Here is a 23,691-nt window from a genome sequence, read left to right on the forward strand (position 1 = left end):
CCCGTGCGGGACTCGATCCTGGGACTTCAGGATCATGACCTGAGCTGAAAGCAGTCGCCCAACCAACTGAGCCACCCAGGCGCCCCTCTTTCACTTTTTTTGTTTTGTGCAAATTCTCATAAATTAAATGCACATATGATAGGACTGCACTATAATATATGGTAACAGGTGAAGCTGGATGCAAATGGAATTAATAATGTATTAAGAATAGGGTCGCTGGTAGGAATGTCTACTAAATCTGTGTCCATTGGCCCTCTTTAGCTTTACCTCATGAGATTAGCAAGGATAAGTAGCCATCGGCGCCTATTCAGTGCTGCTTTTCCTTTCTTTTCTGGCTCTGCCTAGATCGTTTTCCTCCTCTCTTTGCTTGTGTTATCTACGCTCTTTGGTTATGTCCCCAACTCCTTGGTGTTCTTTCATCTCTTCAGTATCAGTAGTATACTTGTTTTCTCCTTAGAATGCTGCCAAAAACCATAGATATAAGTCAGTGGTGCGGTTTATATTTTATAGTTTTGTTGTGTATGTAAGATAAACTAAGAAATTATTCTAAAAATGATGTTCTGCTTTTATGAACCTGAACTTTTAATTGTTTACCAACATTCCAAATGCTTCTTGAAATACTAAAGAAAACCCTTTAGTTGCCTAACTTGTAAATGCATTTTTGATTGTCATATTTTCCTGAGAATTAAAAATGTGGATCTCTTTAACTAGCCTGAGTAATCAAGACCTGAGACAGTGTGGCATAGAAGAAAGTTTACTTGTCTGTGTGTCGCAGGTCCTGGGCTCCAGCCCCAGTTCTGTCATTAACCCACTTTGTAATCCTGGGCAAGTCATATTTCTCATCTGTAAAATATGGGGAGTGGACTTGATCATCTTGAAAATTATAAAGATTATCCTCTGATGCAGGGGAAGCAAACTTGTAAAAGAAGTTGTTTTTAAAAACATTTTATCTTGTTATATAAGTTGTCCCTGAAAATTAATGGTTTAATTATTAGAAATGATGTATAATCACTTTTGAATTTGTGTGTATCTCATCTGTTGCAGGATGCTTTAATCTGGATCCCAATAGAGTTTTGGATGTCATTTTAGAAGTGTTTGAATGCAGGCCAGAACATGATGACTTCTTTATATCTTTATTAGAATCTTACATGAGTATGTGTGAACCGCAAACACTGTGTCATATTCTTGGGTTCAAATTCAAGTTTTACCAGGTAAAAAAAAAAAATGTGTGTGTGTGTGTATGTGTGTGTGTGTGTATACACAGACATCGATAAATCTCATGGTTTTATATGTATAACTTAATTTGAATTTTATTTGTAAATGATTGGTTTCAGCTCAGCCATTCTAGCAAAGCAGGTAGATAAATGGATAGCTAACAATGCCATATGATAAGTACTATATTAGTAGTATGAATGGTGTGATGTGAAAGCCTAGAGCAAAGCATAATAAATTTTTGCCTTGGGAGAGATGGAATCAGAGAAGACTTTATAGATACAACTCTTTTTTAACCCAGTCCTTGAAGGATGAGTAGGAGTTTGTTGAGAGTTGTTTTTCGAAATAAACTGAGTGAAGACATGGCAGTATGAATGTATATAACCGATTGAAGAAATGGTACATAGTCTGATGTGGCTGGATTGTAAGATATAGGGAAAAGAAAGAACAAGAAGTGAAGTTGGAAAGGTAGGCACACTTTAGATTGTCAAAGGTACTGTGTTGAGTTAGAATTTTATTATATAGGCAATGACCATAGGAATTTTTTTATGGATGTGGATAAATTCTTGAGGCATATTTTACATTACTTTTCACTTAAATCACTATAATAATTATCTAGCAAGTCTGCCTCTATTTCTCTTTCAGTCTGTCTTTCATATTATTACTACTGTTATATTTTAAAAGAAATCAAATTGACCACTGCTCAAAAACCTTTGCAGGATAAAATTCAAACTTCTAAACATGGCAGAAAAGGCTCTTCACAATCTAGCCCCATTCTTTCTTTCCAGCCTCATATTTAGTGGTTTTCCCCCCTCAAATCTAATATTCTAGTCCTATTAAATTACTAGCCATTTCCTAAATTTAGGTATAGACATTAGTATATATAGACCTTTATTTATATGCAGTTCCTTATAACTAGAAAACTCTTCTTACTCAACCCTCTCACCTGTCTTTTCCTCATCTTGAGGACTCCTGTTTATTCTTTAAGATCAAGTGCTACTTGCTCTGTAAAGTCTTGCTGTCACTTCACCCAGGTGGAATTAGTTATTTCTTAATCTCTGTTCTCATAAAACTTGACACAGACTTCTAGCACTTATCAGGTTATATTAGCATAAACTGTATCTGTGTCCCTTGTCAGACTGTGAGCCATTTAGGGTGGGGTCTATATTTTAATAATTTCTCTGGATTAATTTACTGCTTAGCCTATAGTAAATGCTCACTAATTGTAAATGAGTGATCTATGTTTTTAGGAAGATAACTTTCATGATAGCATGGAGGATTTTAATGTAATAAGGCCTCTATTGTCCATCCTTTTGGTATAGCTTTCCTAATTTGTCTACCTGCCTGGGATACTTAGTCAAGAAATACTCATTTATGGAATGTTTATGATATGCTCTTGCTTTGCTAGGCACTGAGGATACTCTGGTAAAGAGGGTCTTTTCCTGTCCTCTGGAGCTCAAATTCAGGATAGTAAGACGATTTCTTTTAGTATTCTCAAATGATAACACCACCTACTGCCTCTGCTTATCTTTTATTTTCCATTTTCTGGGATGCTCCAGAAGAGAAATCAGATCAGAACTTCATATAGCATTTTGATACCAAACAAGACACATGGCAGGGTTTTTAGGCAAGAGTACTTCATCTTTGTTCAAAAATTAGTGATGGCAACTTTCCCCATTCCTTGGTAGGAAGAGAAGTTGAAGTATTTATCACATCTTAAGAGGTACCATGATTGCTTTGAGTTTGAGAACATGAAGCCAATCGCTAAAGTGACAGGGTAGCTGAAATTTAACTTGGGCTTAATTAATTAGAATATAGGTTACAGCTTTGGAGACTGTAGGTTTCAGAGTATATTACAGTGAATAATGATGACCTACTGCATAACATCAAGTATTATTAGTTGAATGTGAGTTTTAGAATTTAGAAATTTTTATATGAAAATATTCCTCATAATGGTAACACTTTTGAGCTGAATTAAAATATCCCTGGGGGGTTGACAGTGTTGGAATAATCTTTTTTTTAATTTTAATTTTTTTTTAAAGATTTTTATTTATTTATTTGACAGAGACACAGCGAGAGAGGGAACATAAGCAGGGGGAGTGGGAGAGGGAGAAGCAGACTCCCCGCCGAGCAGGAAGCCCGATGCGGGGCTCGATCCCAGGACCCTGGGATCATGACCTGAGCCGAAGGCAGATGCTTAACGACTGAGCCACCCAGGCGCCCCATGGAATAATCTTTTTTTTTAAATAGATGATGGGCCCTTTTCTTATATAAGAAATACCCAGCAAGGAACATTTGATTTAGAAATAATCTATTATTGGAAAGAGTAACCCTTATATTGCTCTGTGTAACACCATTCCTTTGTTTCTATTGCCTGAACTATCTTGTACAAATCTGTAGTCTTAAGGACCACTGAGGTTAGAGGAAAAAATGTCAAAGATTTTCAATAATTTGTGGTCTGAGAGGTAAAATAAGGACAACCATGAAAGTGAAGAGGTGCTTAGGGCATGTAAGCCTGGGAATTGGCTCCTAGGCATACATGGTCACCCTTGTGTATTGGTCCCTTGCCTTACTCCACCCTCCCCTCTTCTTATCATTATCTGAAAATGTTCATTCCCCTTGCCCACAACCCATATTTTCACCAGTTGGGACTTATTTGGATGAACAGACTTTTTTTTTTCCCTTAGTGCTAGGACTTCTAGACAAAGCTGATTATTTATGCCATGAAGTCAGTGAGAGTGATTTTATCCTAGTTTCAACCTGGGATCAGCTATACTGGATGTTTTGACTTGGAAGGGTGGCAGGGGATGTAGGCAGTTTGAGAGCACACTTTGGAAAATTTGGCAGGCACGTCTGCTTGATTCTCCTAACAGGGATGGCTATGATAGAGGGCTTAGGGACAGCATGAGGATTAGCACAAAGGACAGAAGGAAAGGAGTACTAGGAAGTGTGAGGGAACCAAAAGATAAACTTGGCTGGAGTTGTCTTGCCACAGGAAAGAGGAAAGAGATGATGACTCTCACCCATATCACAGCCCCTTAATTTCTGGATTCAGAACACAACAGTAGTAATAGTGGTATCATGGCTAGGCATTATTATAACTTAAATTCACTCACTTAAGAGATGTTGATTGGGGGCACCTGGTGGCTCAGTCAGTTAAGTGTCCAACTCTTGATCTCAGCTCAGGTCTTGATCTCAGGGTCATGAGTTCAAGCCCTGCATTGTGCTCCATGCTGGGCGTGGAGCCTGCTTAAAAAAAAAAAAAATATTGATCAGTGGGGCACCTGGCTGGCATGGTTGGTGGAGCACAAGACTCTTGATTTCAAGGTTGTGAGTTTGAGCCCTACATTGGGTATAGAGATTACTTAAAAAAAAAAAAATTGGAAAAAAAAATTTGATTGGGCACTTCTTATGTGCCAGGTAGTGTTCTAGGTGCTGGGGCTACATCTGTAAGCAAATAGAAATTCTTGCCTTCATGATGCTTATATTTGAGGTAAATTATATGGTATGTTAGAAGGTGATCAATGAGATGGGGCAAAAAAAAGTATAGAGCAGGGTAAGGAAGAGTGGGAGTGCTGGAGTGGTAGGTTGCAATTTTACATAGAACAGTGAGAGTATACCTCACTGAAAAAATAGATATAAGCAATGAAATGAAGGATGTGAGGTTTAAACTGTGCAGATATCTGGGGAAGAGGCTCTAGGCAAAGGCCTTAAGGTGTGAGCATGCCTGATGTGTTGGAGAACAACAAGGAGACCAGTGTGGCTGGATCAGACTGATTGGGAGAGTGGTAGGAGATGAGGTCAGAGCTGAGAGACCACATCACATAGAGCTAGTGCTGCAAGATTTTTGGCTTTGATACTGGGTGAAGCTATTGGAGGATTTTGAGTAGGAGAGTGATGTGATCGGACTTAGTTCTTTCATTTTGTTTCTCTTTTATGTTTTCATTTTATTATGAACATTTTCAAACATATAGAAAAGAGTGAATAGTGTAATCCCATCACCTAGAAGTAAGTTTATTAACATGTTGGTATACTTTTTTGGAAATATTAATTTATATTACAGATATCATTTACTCCTAAATACGCTAATTGGTACTTTTTAAAAGTAAGGACTTTTTCTATATAACCATCATACCAGTTTTATATCTTACTAGATTGCTATTCTATAACAAACTCTGACCATATTCAGATTTCCCAAATTGTCTCCCAAGTACATTTTATAACTGTTTTGTTCAAACAGTGATCCAGTCAGAGGCCATGTGTTTTATTTGTTAGGGTTCTTCAGTCTCTTAATTCAGAATAGTGTCCCCTCTCATTCCTTAATGGCATCGACTTGTTGAAGACACCATTACCATAGAAGACTACATTATTCTTCCAAGCATTAGATTTATCTGATTGCTTTTTCATGGTTGGTTAAATTTGTTCTTTGTCCCCAGTCTGTCTTATGTACTTAGAGTTAGGTCTCAGAGCTTGACTATGTTCAGGTAAAATATTTAATTGCAAAAGACTTCACAGATTGTGCTTTATGTTTCATATCACGTAACATCTCATGCCTGTCTGACTTTTAATGTTCCAGTAAGTTGATGACAGTCTAATCCCTCCATTCAACAGTGACATTTCCCCCCATTTTAATAGGAAGTTACCTGTATGTTGATACTTTGGCACCTTGTGAATATCCAGTTTTTCATTAACCTTACATTAAGTGGCTTAGAATACATGAATGATCCTTGCCTGAGTCAGTTATTTCCTTAGGTGTTCCAAATTGTTGATTTACTGATGTTATCATGCTTTCCACATTTATTAGCTATCATTTCTCTGTAAAGAAGAGTTGTCCCTTATTAACTTGGGTTGCTTGGTTACGTTGAAATACAGTTCCTACTGGAAAGGCAGGATGAATGCTTCATTCCCCACCCCCCCCATTAATTACTAGCTATCAGAGTAAAGGTGACATGAGCAGTATGTGTGTATGTGAGAGAGAGAGAGATAAGAGAGACAGAAGACATCGTGTACATGTGTATTTTGACTTAGGTTATCAAAGAATCGATATTGTTAAGGTAGCAGTGGAAGTTGATGAGCTTCTGAGTATATTTTGAAGGTAGAGCCAATAGTATTCGTTGATTGATTAGATACAGAGTGTGAGAGAGTAGAGTTAGGGTTATTTCTAACCTTTTTTTTGGACTGAGCAGCAAAAAGGATGGTGTTATTATCAACTGAGATAGAGTAAATTTCAGGTGGAATGGGTTTGGTGTACTGGGGGTAGAAATCAGGAATTTCAGTTTTGCGTATGTTAAGTTTGAGATGTCTTAGATATCCAAGTGAGATGTTGAGTAAATAACTGGATGTATAGATCTGGTAATCAGAAAGGACTGGGTTAGAAATAGAAATACAGATGTCAGAAACATGTAGGTGATATTTAAAGTTGTGATACTAACTGAAATCACCAAGAGTTGGATATAGAGAGACAAGAGAAGAGAACCAAGGGCTGAGCCTTGGCACTCCAATGTTAAAGGGCCTGGAGAAGAGGAGGAATCAGCAAATGAGATACAGAAGTAATGTATAAGGTAAGAGGAAAAAAAAGAATATAGCATCTTGGAAGCTAAATGGAAGAAGGAATGATGAACTTTGTTAAATGCCTCTGATAGGTCATTTAAGATGAGGACTAAAATTTGGTCATTGGCTTTATCATCAGGGAGGGCAAAACTAGCCATTTTGGTAAAGTTGGGGTGGTGTTAAGAGAATGGGGAGAGTAGGTTGGAAATAGAGTAGACAGCTCTAAAGCAGTTGTTACAAAGAGTCACAAAGGTAGCTGGCAGGGGAAGTGAGCTCAAGAGAGATTATTTTTTGAAGAGGGAGAGAGAACATATTTTTATGCTCATGGGAATGATTGAGTAGAAAGGAAGAAAACTGGTGATGTAGGAGAGAGTTATTGGAGTAATGTTCTTGGATAGAGAGAATGGAGTTTATGGCATAAGTAGATGGATTGACTTTAAATGGGAGCATAGAGAGTTCATCTAGAATAATAGTTGGAAAGGTAGCAGCATATGTAGGTACAGTTGTTGGTAGGTGGATGGATGTGATGGTGAGAGTTTGTAGAAATTTTGATTGCTCCAGTTTTCTTGCCAAAATAGAAAATAAGGTCATCAGCTGAGAGAGGAGGTATTGGAGGTTAGGAGAGGTTAGTAAAGAAGGTAGGAAGTAGTTATATAGGAGAGTAGGAGAGTGAATGAATGAGAGAAATAGAGTATGACTGTCCGGCAGGATTAAGGATTCATTTGAGGGTAGATATGTGAAATCGACATTTTGGAGGGGTTGTAGGTATTGGTAATATTAAAGTTTAGGATATGGAGTGAATGGCTCAGATGGGGTAGAGGAGAAGATCTTTGGAAGAGAGGAGTTCCAGGAGCCAAGAGGTCAGGATGATGGAAGTATCACTTACATATATATGAAAATCTCCAACAATTAAAAAAGGATAGAGTTGGATGGAATGACAGTGAATCAGAACCTATAAGATCATTGCTAAATGAAGGGCAGTGACCCAGGAGTCCATAGGTGGCAACAGTAGGACATGAGTGAAAATGGCAGAGTAGGGAACTCCAGAGCTCTGTCCCTCCATAAAAGCAACTAATGAACTGGCAAAAACTGTCAATCAACTTTAACAGAATTCTGGAATTTAGTAAAAAACTTACAACAGTCAAGGAAAGGCTGGGTGAAGAAAGAAGCTGCTGCTTTGGGGAAGAGAGCACTGTGATGTTATAAATTGCCTCACACCCAGATCGATGATGGCCCTGAAGATAGAAGTCTGCACTCCTAGTGTAGATTGCTAATGCCAGAGGACATAAAGAATTGTGGGTTGCGATCTCTCTGTTCCCTGAAGGACTTGTGCAAGGGCCTGTTTTTGTTTTGCCTGATTAGGAGCATCTCCAGAGCTGGGGTGGCTTTTGCCAAAAGGATTCTAAGGCACAACTACTGGCTTTAGCAGCTTGGAGTGAGAGACAACGGTTAGACGAGCAATAGAGAGACTGAAAGCCTGGGAAAAAAGAAGGTTGATAAGGAGATAATACGGGGGAATAGCATGTACCAGGGAATTGGAACAAAAGGCCGTGCTTATGCCCAGAACTGGATACCTACTCAGAAAAGGACTGAGAAGATCCTAGGCTTTTTCCTCTGGCTGGCCTTCAGGCTCTGCACAAGCAGGAGGTGAAGACTTAAGACAGAATTGTAAATGACCTGGCCAAGTGTTGAAGCATGCCCAAACACAGAGCTAGTATGCAAAGACTGGGAGAGTGGTTTTTTTTCTTTTTTTTCTTCTTTTTATTTTTGGCTTCAGGCCTTTAAGAAAACTCAAAACATTAGCTAACCACTCCACTGACAGAACACAGATTTCAGTGACCGCACATGACAGTAATATAGACTTTACAAAAATGTCGCTAAACAGGCAAACAACAGTAACCCACAATAAGCATCAACAAACTCCAAAGATGGGGCAGAATTTGATTTTCAGAGTTGCCACATAATATTCAAAATATCTTGTTTTCAACAAGAGATAATGAGGTATGCAATGAAACATAGTATGGCTCATTCACAAGAAAAGAAAATAGAAACTATCCCTGAGCAAGCCCAGGTGATGGACTTATTAGATAATTTAAATCACCAGTCCTAAATATGCTTATGATCTATATAGGAAACCATGGGCAAAGAGCTAAAGGAGACCAGGCAGAATATCAAAAAAGGAATAGAAATTATGAACAAAGGAACCAAACATTCTGGAGTCAAAAAGTATGATAAATGAAAAATTCACTAGAGGGTTATAACAACAGATTTGAGAAGGCTGAAGAAACAGTCAGCCAACTTGATGAGCCAATTGAGGTTATCCAGTATGAGGAGCAGAAAGAGAAAAGAATGAAGAAAAATGAACAGAGTCTAAGAGACTATAGGACACCATCCAATATCAATATGTACATTAGACTCCCAGAAGCAGAGGGGAGAGAGAAAGGGACAGGACAAAAAAAAAAAAAATGGTTGAAAACTTCCCAAATTTGATGAAAGATATGGATCTACACATCTAAGAAGCTCCACAAACACTAAGTGGATAAACTCAAAGAGAGCCACACCAAGACACATTATACTCAGATTGTTGAAAGACAAAGAATTTTGAAAGCAAAACAGATGTGACCCATTGCATACAAAAGATCCTCAATAAGATTAACAGGTGATTTCTCTTCAGAAGGCAGTAGGATGGCATAAAGTGCTGAAAGAACAAAACTGTCAAAGAATTCTGTATCTAGTAAAACTATCCTTCAAAAATGGTAGTTTATGACATTCCAAGATAAACAGAAGTTGGGGGAATTTGTCGCTAGTAGACCTTAAAAGAACAAGAAATGCTAAAGAGAGTCCTTTGGGCTGAAATGAAAGGACACTAGACAATAACTTGAAGCCATATGAAGAAATAAAGAACACTGGTAAAGGTAACTACATAGGTAAATATAAAAGCCAACATTACTATATTTTTTTGGTTTGTAGTTCCTTTTTTCTTACAAGATTTAAAAGACAAAGTAATAAAACAATAATTATAAATCTAATTGGCAAACAATGTAACAATATAAAAGGGGGAGGGATTGAGGTGTATAGGTATAGAGTTTTTATATACTATTGAAGCTAAATTGCTATTAGTTCAAACTAGATTATTATGTTTAAAATATCACTTGCAATACCCAAGGTAACCACTAGGAAAATAACTAAAAAAATAGAAAAGGAAAGAAGGGAATCAAAAGGGTACAAAAAAAAAATCAAACACAAAAGAAGGCACTAATGGAAGAAATGAGGAACAACACAACTATATATATATATATATATATATATATATATATATATATATGATCTGTAGAAAACAAATAGAAAAATGGCAGAAGTCCTTCCTTGTCAGTTATTACTTTAAATGTAAATGGATTAAAATTTGTAATCAAAAGGCAGTTTGGCAGAATGTATAAAACATGATTCAACTATGTGCTGTCTATAAGCAACTCACTTTTAGATCCAAAGATAGAAATATGTTCAAAGTGGAAAATCCTATGCGAATAGTATCCATGAGAGAGAGCTGGGGTGGCTATTCTAATATCAGACAAAATAGACTTTAAGACAAAAATTTTTACAATAGACAGCAAAGGACATTATATATTGATAAAAGGGTCAGCCCACGAAGAAGATAAAACAGTTATAAACACATTTGCACCAAATAGAGCCTCAAAATATATGAAGCATACATTAACAGGATTGCAAGGAGAAATAGTTTTGCAATAATTGTTGGAAATTTCCATACCCCACTCTCATTAATGGATAGAACAACTAGACAAAAGGAAATAGAGAACTTGAACAGCCACTATAAACCAATTAGACTTAACAGACATATATAGAACAGTACCTAGCTAGCAACAGTAGATTACGTATTCTTCTCAAGTGTGCATGGAACGTTCTCCAGGATAGACCCTATCTTTGACCACAAAACATGTCTCAATAAATTTAAAACATTGAAATTCTGGGGCGCCTGGGTGGCTCAGTTGGTTAAGCGACTGCCTTCGGCTCAGGTCATGATCCTGGAGTCCCTGGATCGAGTCCCGCATTGGGCTCCCTGCTCAGTGGGGAGCCTGCTTCTCCCTCTGACCCTCTCCCCTCTCATGTGCTCTCTCTCTCTCATTCTCTCTGTCTCAAATAAATAAATAAAATCTTTAAAAAAAAAAAAAAAAAAAACATTGAAATCCTACAAAATATTTTCTTTGACCACAATGGAATGAAACTAGATCACAGCAATAGTGAGGGATAATGAGCGATTGGAAATTCAAAGCTGGGTGGGCTTTAGGGGAGGGTGGAGGGAGAATAGTCTGAAAACTATAAAAAGCAAAGATGACTCATACCCCACCTCCAGGCCTAGTAGTGTGAGGGGTCTGGGGAAAAGAGCTACCACTTGACTGGGTTACAGTGAGAGTGGTGTTCCTAGGGAGTCTTAGGCTCTGTTTGAGCAAGAAAGTGAAGGGAACAGTTAGAGGAGAAGTTCAGGATATATAGGGGGTTTTGCTGAGGATGGATTATGAATTCCAGAGGAGTCCATGGAACTTTTTCAAGAATGCAGAAAGATGGGTTAGGACAGAACGGATTGTACAGAGCAATATGAAGATCAGAGTATGGGAGTTTATGTTTGGCCTGGGAGTCAAGGGCTTCTTGTGGTGGACTCATTGTGACAGAGATAATGGGAATAATGAGCGTATGCCTGGTGGATTCAAGTCAGATAATAAGCTTTTGTGGGTTTGCTCTGAGACCTTGACCACCATTTGTTTTTAGAGGAAAATGTTTTGTTACTAAATAACCATTTATATACATTTAGAATTAAACTATTGTGAAATGGAAGACTTAACCTGTCTTAAGAAATACAGTGAACAATGCGTTCTTTATAGGATATCCATTAGTTTGGTTAGCTTCCTGTGTTATATCCATAGCACCTATTACAATTGTGGGGAACCTTACAAAGATCTTGTTTCCAGTGTTGAGTAGGAGCGGAACATAATGTATTGTCCCTGTTTGCTTTTTATTCGCATTTGGCCATTTAGTAATTGCCAGTTGTCATGACTTCAGTCTTCCATTCAGCTGATCCCAAGCAGTTTAAAAATTAGAGGAAAAGTCTTGATTCAAAGATCCTTCTGTTTCTGTGAAGCGTTCACTGGAATTGGCCATTCTGTATTTTAAAATGTTGATTTATCCATGTGTAATATGTATAGACACCCGTTTTGAAGGGGGAAATCAGTTGACAAGCAGATATATTTAGCACAAAACCCAAGAAGTAAAAGAATAGGGAGAAAAGTATAAAGTAGACACAGATAGTTCAGCACTTCCAAATTTGTCACTCTTGTCTGTCTGCATCTCCATTGAGAACTACTTGAAAAAGCAAGTTAAGAAAACACACAAATAAAACCCAAAACTAAGTATTATGCAGTATAAAATCTCACTTATTCTATTTGATTTTCAGATTTTGTTGAAATACTAGCATGCACTGTAAAATGTGTCCATTTTTGAAACCTTTGTGTTCATCAGAAAATGTTCCAGTGTGAAAAGGGATGTTGACCTAATTATCTTTGTCCTCAGTTCAGATGTCATGTATGATCAGGAAGAGCAACGAAGCTTATTGTTGATCTAGTTATTTGATGTAATTGTTCTTGATTATTGGTAGGTAAAGGATATGATTTTAGTTTTACTTTATGCACTAAATAGAAACTTTTTTTGTTTTTCAAGGAACCAAATGGAGAGACTCCTTCATCTTTATACAGAGTTGCAGCAGTACTTCTACAGTTTAATCTTATTGATTTAGATGATCTTTATGTACATGTAAGTCAAGTGGGCTGCTAAGAATATTTGGTTGTCCATCCCAGGGGTGGGAAGAGGAGTAGGCAGCCATATAGCACTTCAAGGTTGGTCAGGCTCTCAAGTTTTAGTTTTTGAAGCCCTAATGCATTATTGCTTTGTGTTTACTTTATGAAGTAAATGAATTTAATTCTTTGACAAACTATGGAAATTAAATACCCTCTGTCACTCTTACAGAGTTTGAGGTTGGATATGAAGTTAAAGTTCTTAATTGTCAGCAAGGTATATCTCATGGGGAGAGAGGCCAAGTTCTAACCAATGTGGTTTTAGACTTCTCTTATATGCAAATTATCAGAAATATGGGATTACCTAGATACTTTTTCCTTCTCCCCAAAATGTTAATTTTAGGCATTCAAGATGAATGGGGCAAGTCTGTATATTTTTTTAAGGCTTTTCTTGTGTTTTTACTGGGTAGTAAATGACTAGTATTGTGCTTTTATTGTTGGATACAGGATTTAGAAGAGTGTATGTATGATTGTGATTGATGACCTCCAGTTTAGCAACAGTTTAGCCTGTCAGTTTGAAAAAACTAGGTTTGTAGTATAGAAATTCCTGTTTTATTTGGTTGTACATTTGGACATCTATGGACTTAAACCTGTCCAAAGCTGATACCATCTTCATTGTCTTTGAAATCACTTTTTCTCTCATGTACTATGGTTACAGAGTTGAATAAAACTTAGTCTCTACCTTGGAAGCAGCCATAGTTTAGCAACGGAGAAAACATTTTGCATTATATAGTAACTACTCTATTGGAGGTATTCACAAAGTGCTGTAGGGGCTCAGAATATCTTAGATAGTGACCATGTCTGTCTGGGGGGGATTTTGGAAGGCTTTTTCAAACTAGTGATGTTGAACTGAGATGTTGGTAGATGAGATGGTAATGGCCTGGCTTTAAAGGTGGGAAGTTTTGTAGGTAGAATTAACTGAGTATAAAGGCAAGAGGATTGAAGGGGCTTCATTATCGCCTTAGGGGAACATCAGGAAGCTCAGAGTGGTTGGAGCCTAGGCTAGTATGTGGGGTGATGAAGATGGAGAAGTAGATTGGGGCTAAACATTGCAGGGCCTTAAGTGCCATAGTAAGGAGTTTTAATTTTTTCTTGTTGGGAGTAGAGAGCCATTCAAGGTTTAAAGTAGAAAAGTGATGTTACAAACTGAGAACATGGAAAATTGGTCAGAAAAAGGGGAATTCAAAGACAGGTATGAGTTTATAGGTAAGTATAGACTGTTAGGACAAATGGAAAGATGATAGATGATGATAGATTTATTACTGAAATGTTTAACAATAAATGTGAGCGGCCTAAGTGTTCCTGTTAAGTTGTCAAAGATTTTCAGATGGGATTAAAAACCAGTTTATTGTTTATTTTTCACATGAGACTTCCAAAACCTAAGGACAAAGGAAGGTTGAAAGTAAAAGGGTGGGAAAAATATACCAGGGAAATTATTATTGTTAGACAAAATGGACTTTTTTTGGCAAAAAATGATAGTCACTTAATAGTAAATAAAATTGTGTTCACAGGAAGATAAAACATTTGTAACTTTATATCCACCTAATTACATATTCTCAAAATACACAAAACTAGAATTGAGAGGAACTATAAAAGAAACTTACAGGGGTGCCTGGCTGGCTCAGTTGGTAGAGTGTGCGACTCTTGATCTCCAGGATGTGAGTTTGAGTCCCACGTTGGGTGAAGAGATTACTTAAAATAATAAAAAAAAGAAACTTATAGTTTATTCATTATAATGGGAGATTTTTTAGAGGCAGTTGCATTAATCTAGGTAAAAGATGAGGACCTTTGGCAGGTACATAAGTAAAGCAATAAAAATGGGTTCGCTGGCCAGTGGAGAGCAGGAAGAATGAGAAAAAGTCTTGCTTACTCCTTGCCATCAGTCCTTAGTGACTTTTTTCCTGCCCCCATTTTTGACTAATGGGATGAAGTGTATAATATGTAGTTTAATATTTTACTATGTTTCATTTTATTGTTTAGTGATTATTTACTTTGCATTAGACTTAGTTACTGAAGTAGATTATGTATTTCTGGGGGCAGGAACACTTCTTTCATAGCCTACCATAGTGCCTAGCAGAAACTACTGTGGTTTGTTGGCTATATTTTTCCTTGTGTCTGGGTTTTTTTGATTTATTTTATGAAATATCTACATTAACCTTCTTCCACTCATACAAGATGGCTGTACTGGAGATATTTGGTCCTTTTTCATAATGGAGGGTTGACTATACACATATTACTTTCTCTTTTGTAATAAGCTAGAAACTAGTTTGTGACTTAAGTCATCAAATAGGTATTAGAAAATGAAAAGTGAGATGTCAAGTTGCTCATAATTTTTCTACTTGAGATTTTTCATCTAGAGGAATTAAATTTACCCCTTCATGTAATTCAGTAGCTCATGTCTCCCAAATTGGATCCATATGCAGTACTTTATTTAATTTGGAGTTTGACCTTTAAAGGGGAAATCTGTGATATTTTTAATGGAACATTTATACATTTTCTTGGGTAATCTAATACATTCAATGGTAAGCATCGCTGTTGTAGTATTGTATTAATGTAGGACCTCTAACAGAAAGAAGACATGGAACTTTGAACTGCTACCTGATTTTAAAAGGTGTACAAATTTCAGATACTTAACCCTGTTAGATTATAAGAAAATAATGGAGAGAAACTTATCTTGAAGGCAAATCATGGTCGTTAATAGGCTAGACCTTATTTACAATTTTATCAATTCAGAGTAGATAGTGTTTGCTTTTTATATGTGCAAATAGTATTAGCTGTTTTATGAAACTTTAATGAACCATTTTTAGCTTCTTCCAGCTGATAATTGCATTATGGATGAACACAAACGAGAAATTGTGGAAGCTAAGCAAATTGTTAGAAAACTTACGATGGTTGTATTGTCTTCTGAAAAAATTGATGAACGAGAGAAAGAAAAGGAAAAAGAAGAGGAGAAAGTAGAGAAGGTATATATATGGTTCCTTTTTGTAAAATTAACATTGTCTTCTGGATTTAGAATTAGGAAATTTAACTTGTAATAGTTAATCAACTTATGGGAGAATAACTTATTAATTTTGATTATGGTGAAATCTGTTTTTTGGAATACCGATTTGCAAAGGTGGTTTTGTTTTTAATCTGATTGGCACCTTCCCAAAAGAGGCTGCCGTGTTTTTTCTTACATAAATTTCAAAATGTATCCTAAGTGAAATATATATGTGCTCTGTGTATTAATGTCTCTCAAGTCCTAAGGGGATTCTCAAAGATGAATGAATTCTAGTTCCCTATGGCACAGTAAGACATTAAATAGAACTTAATTTAATTCCAGGTCTATAAACTGTCAGGCTGTGTCTGCTAAATGAAAGAGCATATCCTGTTGTATTTTTCAGTAGCTAAAAAACTTGATTGTACCTTCAGGGAAATGTCATTGCGTTTCCCATGAGTGGCAGCTGTTGACATACATTATTATGGTTATTGAGCTCAATTTTTTTTAAATGAAAAAACATTGAGATTTATTGGTGTCTATATTCTGAGTTTCTTTGCTGTAATTGTTCATTTTTAGCCACCTGACAACCAAAAACTTGGTTTGTTGGAAGCCTTGTTAAAGATTGGTGATTGGCAGCATGCGCAGAACATTATGGATCAGATGCCTCCATACTATGCAGCTTCACATAAGCTAATAGCCCTTGCAATTTGCAAGCTCATTCACATAACTATTGAGCCTCTCTACCGAAGGTATGTTACAGTATGCTTTTCTAATCATTGAGGTAGAAATAGCTTAGGACTACAGTAAAAAATCTACATATTTATCTTGTCTTCTCCAACCAAGCAAATATTTTAGTATGTTTTATTAGAAGATAAGAACTATTCACAGAGTGTATCAGTTTTATATGTATTAATCAGTGGCTTGTCTCCTAACGTCTAGACCAGGTGATGCAGAAGGTGTGCTGCAGTGTAGTTGGAAAACTGTAGGTTAGACATCTAGGTTGGGTTTGCTCCACAGAGTGAAAACTCCATTCTTCTGTTTTTGACTTTTCCTCCTCTCTTGGTGGGGGGCAGAGAATTCCTGAGGTTTTTACTTAGTGTAAATTTCCTCTGTCCCGGGTTGAGTGGCTCTGAGTGAGGACATTGCCTCTCTGCTTGCCTTATCTCTTCTGGCATATAGGCTGCTGTTCTGGAAATTGCTAGTGCAGCCTTTCTCATCACCCCTAGTTACTGTGTCGACCAGTCCTCTAGCCCTCAGCCTACTTGCAGGATACTTAGGAGCAGTATTGGCAGCAGCTCTGGCTTCAGCCCCACAGATCAGAGCCTGCCTCAAAAGCCCCAGCCTTGTGACTCGTGCATAGCTGCTGGCTGCTGCCTTTAGTGCCACCTGGGCTGTGGACCATGAAGGCTTCTTCTCAAAGAGTGACCCCTGTGACTCCACAGCGGGACACCTGCTCAGCAGGTGAGAACTCTGGGCATGCTGTCCTTTTTAGTGTGACACCCTCTTTCATTATGCTGCTCACCTTCCCTACCACCACCTACCTCATACTCAGTCTAGGTAGTGGAACCCACATTGAGAAGTGTTTATTGACTTGAATCTCTGTTGTTATATCCATATTTTTCTGTTTCATCTTCCAGTGTCTCTGAGGTCCATCCCTTGTTCCCCATTCCCATATCCAAATTCCTGATACTGGCCAAGTTTAACTAAAACCAAATTCATACAATGTATGTTAAATGTTACTTGAAATATGCGTTTCTCTGATTTCCTTATGCAATTAATTTGAAACATTCTCTGAACTCTGATTTTTTCCAAATGAGTATTGTTTTTGTCTTTTTCTACCAGCTAAATTATCTGGTATTAATTAATAAAGTTAGGCACAAGTGAAATATAGAAATCAAATTTGAGCAAGAAAAGCTTTACTTACTGATTAATATGACTGTGTTAACTTAAAATGGGGTATTGTATAGTATACATATAAATTTTGCTTCTTTTTATAGAGTTGGCGTTCCTAAAGGTGCTAAAGGTTCACCTGTTAATGCTTTGCAAAATAAGAGGGCACCAAAACAAGCAGAGAGCTTTGAAGATTTGAGGAGAGATGTCTTCAATATGTTCTGTTACCTTGGTCCTCACCTTTCGCATGATCCCATTTTATTTGCAAAAGTGGTGCGCATAGGCAAATCATTTATGAAAGAGGTTAGTAAGATTTTTTTTCCTTCTAAGCAGGAAACTAAATTTTGGAATGAAAATGTTCTATGTATATTTGTCTTATGCATATCTCTAGAAATGAAAAGTGAACTTAATTTAAGAAAAGGTTACGTTGAGTAAGGTTTGGGGAAAGTCCATTGTGTCCTAACCACATATATGCGTGTGTGCGCGTGACACACACACACACACACACACACACACACACACAAGTCCATTGTGTCCTAACCACATATATGTGTGTGTGCGCATGACACACACACACACACACACACACACACACACACACACACAGAAAATTAGTCAAGTCCCCCGCATAGGAAAATGTACTTTGGACAAGTGGTTGCTTTTTGAATCCCTTTATAATTTTAGTGGTCAACTCAGCTTGCTTTCCCCCTTACTTTTCTTCTACTCCGTTATTTTCTTGGCTGCAATTTTGAATCATTGTGATTATTTGTATGAAGTCAGACTGTTGAGGATGCATTCTTTGCTAGTAAACTTTTTATTGAAATAAAATGTACAGAAAGTAACAAATCATAATTGTACACCTCAGTGACTTTTTCCAAACCAAACACCCATGTATCCCCTGCCCTGATCAAAAAATAGAACACTACCCCAGAGTTCCCTTGTACTCCCTTCTAGTTAATACCCTAAGGGTAACCCTTTATGCTATTAACTAAATTTTAAAATTGGCTTTGAGTTATAATTTACATACAGTAAACTTCACCAATTTGAAGTTTACAATTTGATGAGTTTTGACAAAGGTATACAGTTGTGTGTCCACCACCACAATCATGATAGAGAATATTTTCATCACCCCAGAAAGTTCCCTCTTGCCCCTTTGCCTTTAATTCTGTCCCTTCGTTGCTGGTTCCTGGCAACCACTGATAGGCTTTTTGTCACTATAGTTTTGCTTTTTCTAGAACTTCATATAAATGGAATTGTATAGAATGTACTCTTTTTTGTCTGGTTTCTCTCATGTAATGCTTTTGAGATTCATCCAAGTTGTTGCACACGTGTCAGTAGTTCCTTTATTGCTGAGCAATATTAGATAGACATACCAGAGTTTATGCATTCTCCAGTTGATGGGCATTGGGGTTGTTTCTAGTTGGGGGCTATTATAAATAAAGCTGCTATGAATATTCCTGTACAAGTCTTTTTTTGGGGGGGGAATATGTTTTTGTTTCCCCAGGAATGGGATTGCTGGGCCATATGGGTAAGTGTATGTTTAACTTTTTGCCAAACTGTTCCAACGTGTGTGTACCATTTTGCATTCCTGTATATGACTTCCAGTTGTTCCACATCTTCATCAGTACTTGTTATTGTCGCTCTTAAATTTTAGTCATTCTAGTGGGTGTGTAGTGGTACCTATTGTGCTTTTAATTTATGTTTCCCTGATGATCGGTGATGTTGAGCGTCTTTTCATGTTCTTATTTGCCATTTGTAATCATCATATATCGAAATGTCTATTCAAATCTCTACCCATTTTAATTGGGTTGTCTTTTGTTATTATTTCTCTGATTTGCCTTTTCATTATGTTAATTGTCTTTTGAAAAGCAAAATTTTAAATTTTGATTAATTCCAATTTAGCAGTATTTTTATGGTTTCCTCTTTGTGTTCTAAGAGATCTTTGCCTAACCCAAGGTCTTGAAATAGAAAAGAATACATAAGTTTCAATTGTAAAAACAAGGCTGCCAAAAGTATCTGCAAATTGTTACAAGCACAAATACAGTTTTCTCCAGAGTTTGGTGATTGCATCTAATTTTAATTTTTGACAACAGTGACTATACAGAAAATTTATCAGCTGTTGTATATTAATCCCTTGACACCTGAAGTATTTGATTTGGCTTTTAATACCTCTTTTTTTTTAAATGCTCACAAATTTACATCGTGTAAAGGTACTCTAAAGAAATCTGCTGGGCACCTGGGTGGCTCAGTCAATTAAGCGTCTGCCTTCGGCTCAGGGCATGATCCCAGGGTCCTGGGATCAAGTCCCCCATCGGGCTCCCTGCTCAGCAGGGAGTTTGCTTCTCCCTCTGCCCCTCCCCTCCGCTTGTTCTCTCTCTCACTCACTCTCTCAAATAAATAAATAAAGTCTTAAAACCACTACAGTTATCAAAATCAATAAATTAACATTGATACCATATTACTAAAAATCTGCTGAGTAGTTTATTACTATACAAATCACTTATTATATAACATATATAAAAAGGAAGTATAATGATGTTTCATTATTTTAATTCTTATAGTCTGAAAGGGATGAGTCATGTTAGTAGTGCCTGTTCAAAGAACAAAAGGGTCATGTCTTTCCCAATGCCTCATATTGGGAAGCATATGAAGTCAATCTGTCCCATTACTGGTGATGTTAACGTAGATCACTTAGTTAAGGTAGTGCGCTACCAGGTTTCTCTAGGGTACAATTATTTTTTTCCTTTGTTGCTAATATATATCTTGTGGGGAGATACTTTTTTTGACAATGTAAATAGCCTCTTTCTCATCTTACCTTCACCCACTAATGCTGTTCTTTTTAACTGAACATCTTAATGTTCAGATCTCTCGTTGTGAAATTCTTTCTTTGGCTGCAAGTATTAAAAACCTGTAAGCAGGAGACCAAACATCCAAGTTGTGGAAGTCCTATACATAGACATATGCATGAGCATATGCACAAACATAGTATTGTTACCAAGATGCGCAGGTGCTAGAGCTGTCACCCTTCCCCTCTGCCATCTCCATCGCAGCTCTCCTGTACCTCTGTTCTATCACAGTTGTGCCTGGTGCCTGCCCCTAACTCCAGTCTCTATTTTTGCAGAGGTAGAAGGGCAGAAAGGAAGAGGAAAATGTTTATTTTGATCACAGTGTGGGAAGAAATCTGTCTTCTCTCATTGCTAAGGTTGTGGTAGGAAAAGTGAATCTTTCCAACGATCTGAGTTAGAATTTTGGTTAATTTTTTACCCATGAAAATATTTAACTGTAAAAGATCATTTGTTCTGTGTTTATAGGTTTAAAAGGCTTTTGTTGCTTAGCTAGGAATTTAACTAGGGTATGTAAGATCGTTTCTAAAGGAGGAGTTTGACTTTAGTTCCAAATAATATAATTAAATGTCTTTAACAACTCATTATAAGCTTGGGGTTGCTTGTGTATATAATTTATGCATATTTTGAAAATGTTGGTTATATACTTATACCAGCTGTCACTTAACAGAATAGTCTTCTAGCCTACAGTTATTTGTAATCATTTATCTCTGTGTATTTCTTAAATTTGAGGTATATATCATAGGACCATCTAGTACAGTGATCTTCAAACTGTAGCATACATTAGAATCACCTGGAGCTCATCTTAAAACACATTGTTGGGTCCCATCCTCAGAATTTCTGATTCAGTAGGTCTGGGGTGGAACCTACTGAAGAGAGTTTGCATTTCTAACAAGTTACCAGGTGATGCTGATGCTACTGATTCGAAAACCAAACTTTGAGAACTGTTGTTCTAGTATATTAACCAATTTTGGTCTTTATTTCAGCCTTAAAAGAGGGGGTAGCTCTAAAGAATATTTCTATATGAATGGACAGATTTTGCTATCTTTAATTTTCTTTAATTGTAGAGCATAGCTTTAACATGCTCACCTGACATACTTAAATGGTTTTGACAGCACCTACACAACTAAAGATGAATTCCTTGGTGCTTTTTTGCATCCAGCTAATGTTAATGGATTAAGTTGTTTACGATAATGACAGTTAATATTGAGCTCTTACTCTGTGCCAAGTCCTATTCTAAGTACTTCATGTGAGTCAGCTCATTTAATCTTTACCATACCTTTTATGCTTTAAGTTAATTGTCCCAGGTCACACCATTAATACGGGGCAGGGCTGAGATTTCAATCCAGGCAATCTGGATTCAGAGGCCAAGCTCAAAATCATCATGCTCGCCTGCCTATACAAATGTAGTGTGTCTGAAGTGGAAGAAATGACAGGTTATCTAAATTTTGCAATTCTTGAAATTCCTTGCTATTTTAAATTAAATCTGTTAGTGGTATTTTGTTATTTTGTTATTTTGTTTATCTCTACAATCTGTTCATCTCAATCTATGTATCTCATCTCCAAGCTTTTCTTGTTTTGTTAAGTTCATCCTTAAGACTTTTTTCTATGACTATATGTAGATACTTGTGGAGAATCTGCCTCTGTCCTTTGTGTTCTACTTTCATCCACACTGAGTTCATTTATGTTTTATATGCTTTTTTTGGCAGGGGGGCATGCTATTTATGTTTCCATTGTAGCCACAGCATTTCTTTTCATCTTAATATGTATAGCTCTGTTTACAACTTCTTTCTGATATAGTGAGAGTGAATCTTCTTACCTTTCCTACCTTATTTATGACCAGTCCTCCTCCCCCCAAGCTACAGTCTAATAATTGGGTTCTCCTTTCAATCTTTTCTGTAGTCTGTGATAAGGGAAGTGAATGAGCTCAGTGAGGCTGAGTATAGCCCTCATTTAGTACCTCTGCTTTCTCTTCTGAAATACTATTACCTATCCTCTACCATGTGGGCATGCCAGCTCCCTTGGGCTTTGACTCCCTCAGCCATCTAAGCACAGTTCCTGTGAACGACAGTAGGCTTTAGCAGCTGGTTCTTCCTTTGCCAGAGTCCTGCTGGGCTCCTATTCACAAGAGGTTTTCCTGAGTCTACTCACTTACCTTGCAGGTCTTATTGCCTAAAGGATTTTGTTGACTTACCTTCCTTGGTCTGTATTACTTCTGGGATTGGGTTAAGGGCAGGAGCCATACCACACTGTGTGTAGTACCAGAATTGTGTGTGTGTGTGTGTCTCCCTGTCCCCTTGAAGTTAATAGCATAGTTTCCTCTTTTCTTGCTTGGTTGGTGGTGAATTTGGAGCGTTAAAACAACAGGGCATACATTTTTCATTGCATTAGGGATAGGGGAGAGAAATTCTGCTTCACTCTGTCATTTTAATTCATTTGTCTGGGCAGGCTGTTTATATGGCTCTTTCTTATATTGGCCCTTGGTAAAAGCGAGAGTGCTTTAAATTGATTCATAGATGAAGCTTAGAGAAACCTAGAGTCAGAGGGTCAGAATATTCCTTAGATTGGGCATTGGATGATACTAGGAATAGCTAGCTGTGATAATGATATTGTGGTAATGTGGAAGAATGTCCTTTTTAGGAGATGCATACTGAATTATTTTGAGATGAAATGTCATGCCTGCTATTTTTTTGGTCAGTCAAAAGGGCAAAATGTTAATTGTTGAATCTATAAAGTAGGTATAAGAGGTGTTTATTGATAGTGCACTATCCATTCAACTTTTATGTAAACTTGAAATTTTTCGTAATAAAAATTGGGGTTGCTAGGGACAGAATCTACCTTAGCCCATTGATTCCAAAGTTCTACTTTATGAACCAGTTACTTTAGAATTTTGGCTGATGTTACTGTTTTTTTTGTTTTTCTTTTCAAAATTGAAGATCTACCCTGGTTGTATAGATAGAGCTCAAAGTTAATATTCCTTCTGGATGAAGGTTACTTGTGCTTAATTTGTGTGAAGGTGGCCAGACTTTTTCCATCAAAATACTCAAGTGTGTATGCCTAGGAGTAAGGGCGAAATTGGAGGATTTTTTTCTCTCAGTTTGGTTCAGTTTCTCAGGTCTCTTACCACATTTAGTGTGAATCTAGTTTTTAAAGTAATGGGTTTTCATGTGACATGGCCCCTAAATGCAAGCCAGTTACTTCGTTTCATGTTCACATGAATTCATGTTCCCATAACAGTGATTTCTTCTAATACTAGAAGGGGAAAAAACAGTCTTGTGTTGGACTTAAATGAAAGATAATGTGTCTGTGTACTTTATAGATAATTTAAGGGACTTTTAAGGGTAATTGTGAGTAT

The 23,691-nt window shown here is 37.0% G+C and overlaps 1 protein-coding gene across 10 annotated transcripts in view; it reads left to right on the forward strand.

Annotated features, from left to right (window-relative positions):
- THOC2 (THO complex 2) overlaps positions 1-23,691 on the forward strand; it is a 116,833-nt gene that overhangs the window by 43,429 nt on the left and 49,713 nt on the right. For 5 of the 10 annotated variants that reach the window (XM_032391336.1, XM_032391339.1, XM_032391337.1 and 2 more), the window contains exons 8-13: positions 1,045-1,211; positions 12,490-12,582; positions 15,431-15,586; positions 16,180-16,352; positions 17,601-17,796; positions 18,998-19,021. In XM_032391336.1, the coding sequence (XP_032247227.1) occupies positions 1,045-1,211; positions 12,490-12,582; positions 15,431-15,586; positions 16,180-16,352; positions 17,601-17,796; positions 18,998-19,021 (809 nt within the window). The remainder of the gene's footprint in view (positions 1-1,044; positions 1,212-12,489; positions 12,583-15,430; positions 15,587-16,179; positions 16,353-17,600; positions 17,797-18,997; positions 19,022-23,691) is intronic. The other 5 variants (XM_032391342.1, XM_032391344.1, XM_032391345.1 and 2 more) reach the window with 1 other exon arrangement.

Source organism: Phoca vitulina, unplaced genomic scaffold (assembly GCF_004348235.1).
Source record: "Phoca vitulina isolate PV1807 unplaced genomic scaffold, GSC_HSeal_1.0 scaffold62, whole genome shotgun sequence".
Classification (NCBI taxonomy): domain Eukaryota; kingdom Metazoa; phylum Chordata; class Mammalia; order Carnivora; family Phocidae; genus Phoca; species Phoca vitulina.